The 6217-nt window shown below is 35.8% G+C and overlaps 1 protein-coding gene across 1 annotated transcript; it reads left to right on the top strand.

Annotated features, from left to right (window-relative positions):
• Positions 1-516: 516 nt before the first annotated feature.
• sh2d1b (SH2 domain containing 1B) lies at positions 517-6016 on the top strand. Its single transcript, XM_062974867.1, has 4 exons — positions 517-790; positions 2719-2782; positions 3461-3632; positions 4838-6016. Exons 1-4 carry the CDS (start codon positions 657-659, stop codon positions 4876-4878), a joined length of 411 nt encoding a protein of 136 aa, XP_062830937.1. The 5' UTR covers positions 517-656; the 3' UTR covers positions 4879-6016.
• The last annotated feature ends 201 nt before the right edge of the window (positions 6017-6217 follow it).

Genomic DNA, 6217 nt, shown 5'->3' with positions numbered 1-6217 from the left:
CCTGGGGAAATATTAGGAATAAAAACAACATTAATAACAAATGCTGTTAAACCGTTTCTCTTAAATATAAAAGTAAACTATATGATTATGGCGAAATATAAAGAGGACCAATTCCAGAGCTCTGGAAGTCACAGAGACTTATAGCAACTGAGAAATGATATGTATATATCTACTATTAATTTTTCCTTTTTTTTTCTTTTCTTTTCTTCTCCCCTTATCTTCTCTTCTTCTTCTTTGGTTTTTCATACACGTTATGTTGGTATTTGGGTTGTGGTATCTAAAAGATACTTTTTTTTATTCTAAAGGGGAAAAAGACTACTGGCTGTATTAAGAAAGATACAAGTTGCTTGTAAAATACACAATAAAAACAATGTTAAAAAAATTAATTAGGTCTAACACTTCTGTTCTGCTCTCAATGTCTAAGAAACCCACCAGTTTAGCTAAAAGAAAAAGAAAGACCTTTGATGTCAACAAATCCCCTTATCAGTTTTGAGTTTCCTGTTCCGTCTCCCTTCATTTTGCATAAAGGAAAAAACAATCACGTCGTAGCGCTGACACAACACACTTGAAAGCCCAGCAGAAAGCCACTGACGGAAGAACAGGTCCTCTTCTGACCTGAATCTTAAGCCTTACTCTGGAAGCAATTTCATAGGTAAATGGAGCTGCAGTATTACCATGGAAATATTACTAAAGAAAACTGTGAAGCATTGCTGAGCAAGAACAAAAACAATGGCTGCTTTTTAATACGAGACAGCGAGAGCATTCCAGGAGCTTTGTGCCTTTGTGTTTTGTAAGTATTTCTCCTTCTAATATGCAAATTTCCCATTTTGGTTATCTCCTTAGGCGATAAGAGCATTCAGATAAATTTAGCCACATCTTAACACTGACATTTAACTATGTACAAAATAAGCATGACTAGTTTTATGTGGATTGGATCCAATGACATTTGAAATTCTGATGGTGAACTATAGGTTGATTATCTCTTATCTGAAATGCTTGGGGATCAGAAGTGTTTTTTAGATTTGGGAATTTTGTTTTTGCATTTTGGAATATCTGCATATTCATGAGATACCTTGGAGATAAGACCCAAGTTTGGACATGAAAAATTTTCATGTTTCATATACACTTTGTGCACAAAGGCAAATATTCTCAATAGTTTGTGTATACTGAACTTTCAGAATGCAAAGATGTCACTAGCTCAATGATCCATGTGGACAATTTTGAAGTATTTTGGATTTTGGATAAGGGATATTTAAACTGCACTTCATTTTATCTCCATGAACAAATTTAATGCTATTCTGCTTTTATTAAAAAGTGCACTGCAAGTCCTGCCCAGACTGAAATGTATAAAAAGGTGAAGAATTGTGTTCAGTTACAAACCTTGGTTCATGTGTTTTTCACTGGTCCAGAAGATATTCTAAGAGTTCCCGGTCCAGAAGTATCTGAACTTTCACTTCAAACAACCTCTGAGGAAGGCCTTGGAAGTATACATAAGCAAGAACAAGGCAGGCTTTCAAAACTAATAAAATAACCACATTTTGAGCATCTGGAGATGACTCGCCAGTTTCTTCTGTGGAAATTCTTGGCTGCACCCTAGTTACTACTTGTTTAAGACTCATCCCATACTCACATGAAAGCACTCTCGTGTCCACTATCTCTTCTCCACGGACAGGATCGAAACACTAAGTGCCTTCTCTGGACAAAAGGATTACTGCTGATAAATACTTAGGCTAAATGTTAAGACTGTTCTTATGTATGAATTACGGTAGCTCTAGACAACCCATATTTCAAGAGACCTTCAATTTCAGTCAGTATGAATCATTTTGTGTCTTTAAATACTACCAGGAGTTAAAACTTCATATAGTTTCCTCTGTTTTGAACAATGACTTGCCTTTAATGTACCTGGTCTACTTTGTCAGTTTAATCATTTTCAATTTATGGGCAAATGCCATTTGCTTGCCTGACACCAATATCTTAATGGCTGGCTGGAAGCAATTAGACAAAATAGTTCTAACTTCAACCAGAGATGTTTCATCATACAACAAAAATCAGTAAGAATGCCAGTCCTAGTTACCATCAGAACTGGGTTCATGCGCACACTTCTAGAAAAATAACTACAATGAACTATAACAGTGACTATGTGTTGTTCCCTAAAGGTAAGAGGGAATTTATTGGCAGCAACTGGTGTTTACAACTAACATAAAGCGGGGAGGGAAACATTTCCTTGGCAACCTGTAGTCTTTATGAACTGAATAGCCTTATAATGTTCTGTTACACAGAGCTAAATGTATTTATGCATGTATTTAATTCATTCATTTCTATCTTACCCATCTCTTAATAGTGGGACTTATAGTAGCCCACAACATATTTGAAAACAATATAGATTAAAACTATACAATATAAATCATTTTAAAAGCAATGAAATCATTTGCAAATTTAAAATATTAAAGACACAAACATAATTAAAAGTCCCCATCCAAACCTTAAAACAGCATTGCACAGTATTAAAGTCCCATGTCAGTCAGTTTTTTAAAGCCGGGTGGAGTTCCAAAATTTGGGCGCAGCCACCAGGAAGATCTTTTCCCTTATTCCCACCAAACAAACCTGAAAAGTTGGTAGGACACAGACAAAAGCTCCCCACTCTTATATGATTCCTCAAGACATATTAATATTTGAGTGTTCTCAGAAATCATTGTTTTTCACTTTTTAAAATTCCAGCTATGAATCGTTTGTCTACACATACAGGATCTTCAGGAAACACAATGGACATTTTATGATTCAGGTAAGAAAAACAACCTATTCCTATACCGCAATTCCTATACCTTAACCTTAACCCAACAATGCTGCAAAAATAGAGTCCTACCAAATCCTTACGTCATTTTGTGCCACTTTTTCCATTTCTTATTTTTTAAAACTAAAATATATTTGGGAAATTCTATTTTGAGTTATCCAACCTTTTTGTATTTTGATGGGAGCCCTTGTGGTCTGAATTCTGAATGAAAAGGAACTGCCAAGGATCAGTTTCCAGATATTTAAAAGAAGAAAATTTAATTATGAGGCAGTTTCATATTTAACCAGCTGAGTTCATTTCTCTGAATTCAATTTCATTTATATCCGAAAGAATTACACAGCCCAATAAAAGAAAAATTATTGGTGCCTTGGTTTTTAGGTCTGTTCCTGGTTTTTTTTTTGTGGGGGGGGGGGGGCGATAGTTCAGAAAATTGCATTGGCTAGATCGCATCAGCTCTAGTTTCTTACATATGGTTATCATGGTTTTCTATGGGTGAGCAGATGGCAACCGGTATAGGCCATATATTCTGTATTTCAAAAACTAGAGCTGATAGGGGAATGGTGCTGCTTTTGGAATCAGCAAGTCAAATATACCCAGAAACAGGTCTAACATTTGAGGCATCAAAATATGTGTTGTCGAGTGTTATTATTCAACATACTTATTTTGCAGGCTTCTGAAGGTGCACCAAAACAGGACTTCAAAACTTTAAAGGACTTAATAGCCACCTTTGAAAAACCAAACCAAGGGCTAATAATCAATCTGCGATATCCCGTAAATAGATCTACATCTTGCCAACATCCTCACAATGCCTATGAGTATGATGATGACTATGTGAATAACGGTAAGATATATACAAATAATTGTGGTGCGTGATAAATACTATGTTGTACAATGGTTATTCAATAGAAAAAAGTTCTAGGGCATGTTTTTGTTTTTTTTTAAAAAAATAGCAAATGCAGGGATATAGCATAGTTAAGCCACACGGAGCAGAGCTTTGGTATAGCTCAACTAAAATAAAATGGCATTTCTTTTGAGTGACATGTCAGTTGAGAGATTTGTTGACATTTTGGAAAATCCAATTTCAATTTTCCCCAAACATTAAGATCACAAAACTTGGCTTAATCAGGCTTAATTTACTTTGCAGGATCCTTACGCAAGGGGAATGAAAATTAAGAATTTTGCCTACCATTTATTACTTTACATTAATCAAATGCTGCATATTTTAGTTTATAACACTGTTTACAGAAATCTGACAAAAAGAAGAACTATTACAATATATTTGATGGTAACTCTGTAAGTCAGTGTTTCTCGGGCTATCTGATGCAGCAATTTCCCCCCAATGTGTCAGGGATTTATTCCATTTTTGTGCCTATTGGCTTACCATGGTTCTTCTATTTCTTGGAAACTCACCTGAAACCAGCAACCAGTGGCAGCTCTAATACAGGGATTACAGCTTTTGAGTAGTCTGCAACTGAAATAAAACTCCCCTTTTAGTTTGACTTATTTCTAAACTTTCATTGTTGTAGCACAAAAATGGTCCTGGTACATAGTGTTGGAAGTGTAAAACTATTGAAATTAGAAAGCATCCATTGAACAATTAAAAGTGCCATGTCCGTTGTAAAAATTTGTATTTTAATTTTGTAATATAAAAATTTGCCTCTAGAAGTATTGTCACTCCTTTTTCTCTGGATTAAAGAATCCTTTTTCTGATGAGATTTGCAGGCAATTCCTCTATTTACAACTTAAGAAACAGCCTTATGGCATAAGAGCTTTCAGACCTATTGTTATGCAACTGAACTGGTCAATGAGGAGAATGAGGACTGTATTTAGATACAAATGCCATACTGTACAGGATCACACCTAATGACAGGTTAATAATGTGAGTGCAAAATGAAGCTAAATATGGGAATCAGCAGTGGAAAGAGGTATCCTAATTCATGTGTAGGCCATGCTTAATACATTTTCTTTTCTTGGGAAGAGCACTAAATGATATCCCTCAACATTTAAGAATTACAAAAATATGGACTCTCTTTTCTCTCTTCACAGAACCCGGAGAAGACGATTATGTTCAGGTATTGCCTGACTGACTGAAGGACCCTCGTCTCAGGTCCCTTCTACACTGCCATATAATCCAGATTATTTTTTTTAAAAAAGCTACATAATTATCTGCTTTGAATTGGATTATATGAGTCTACAATGCCATATAAACCAGTTAAAAGCAGATAATTTGGATTTTATATGGCAGTGTGTAGAAGGGGCCTCAGTTGCTCCATTTCATTAAGGAAATCACCTGCAGTGTGTACTGCAGCTAATACTGACTGCAGTTCATTCATGGATGTTGGAATCTGCCTTTGTTTCTCTCTGGATAGTCTGCAAGTACCTAAAAACCAAACTTTTCAAACATTCTTCTCTCTGTATTCATGGAGCTGTAATCTAGACATAACATAATCAGAGGAGTGAGGATCACGCAGCCCTCCAGATGTAGTTAGATTATATCCTGCAGCATTCATCACCATTGCTTATGCTATTGTTGCCACAACTTACTAGTGTATATAAAACGGCACCCAGAGGGCCACGTGATTACAATTTATTATGCTATATATAGGTTGATACAGTAATGACATTAACACAACACAGCATCAGTTTCATTTAAACCATGGTAATGGTTTAAATGTTAATTTGCCTTTCCTTAATTCTGAAATACAGATGGCAAAGGATGTTTGGAGGTTTGTTTCTTATAAAAAATATGTTTGAAACATTTTTCTATTGATTTTTTCTTCTTCAGTGTATTCCATTGTAGTATCAAATTCAGGTTTTTAAAAAACAATATTCTATACCATTTAGGGAGAGCATATCAAAGGAAGTTTGCCTACATATTCAGTCTTTGTAAGACATTGTGATGCTTCCACTATGTGAAATTTCATAGTAACAAAACATTGGTTTTGGGATATATATTTTATAGATTTTGGAACCCACTATTTCATGACAACTTTTAAGTCTGAAGCTACTCACCCACTGACACTGATGAAAAGGGCTCAGGTCTAGGCGAGGAGAAAAAAAGACTTTAGGAGCCAAATTTTAACATTGTCACATTTACCTTATCAGTATGTGAGCATGTTTTTCACTGATAATAGTCTTTACACACTATGCAACCTGAATTCAGTCTATTGTTGTACATGCCATTAAGATCTGAATTTGCCCCTAAATACATGATCCTGGAAGTTATTTTTAAATGTCTGGTTTTTCATCATTTCAATCTCGTTACATCTTTCTCTATGAAAATGGTGTCAAGAGTTGCAAAAGTGCAGATTCCTCTGAGAGCAAACCTAGGTCAGATCTACATTGACCCACAGGGCCGGCCCCACTATTGAGGCCCCTGACGCCGCCGCCTCGGGCGCAGGCCCGGGGGGGCGCCGTCAGGCTGGG

Source organism: Anolis carolinensis, chromosome 3 (assembly GCF_035594765.1).
Source record: "Anolis carolinensis isolate JA03-04 chromosome 3, rAnoCar3.1.pri, whole genome shotgun sequence".
Taxonomy (NCBI): Eukaryota; Metazoa; Chordata; class Lepidosauria; order Squamata; family Dactyloidae; genus Anolis; species Anolis carolinensis.
The sequence above is the reverse complement of the archived record's forward strand: the minus strand, read 5'-3'. Positions and strand labels throughout refer to the sequence as shown.

Bases quoted from the DNA above. Each gene is read 5' to 3' on its own strand.
- sh2d1b (XM_062974867.1), top strand. From the start codon at position 657: ATGGAGCTGCAGTATTACCATGGAAATATTACTAAAGAAAACTGTGAA. The intron at 2,783-3,460 runs GTAAGAAAAACA...CTTATTTTGCAG, and splicing joins ATGGACATTTTATGATTCAG to GCTTCTGAAGGTGCACCAAA. The intron at 3,633-4,837 runs GTAAGATATATA...CTCTCTTCACAG, and splicing joins TGATGACTATGTGAATAACG to AACCCGGAGAAGACGATTAT.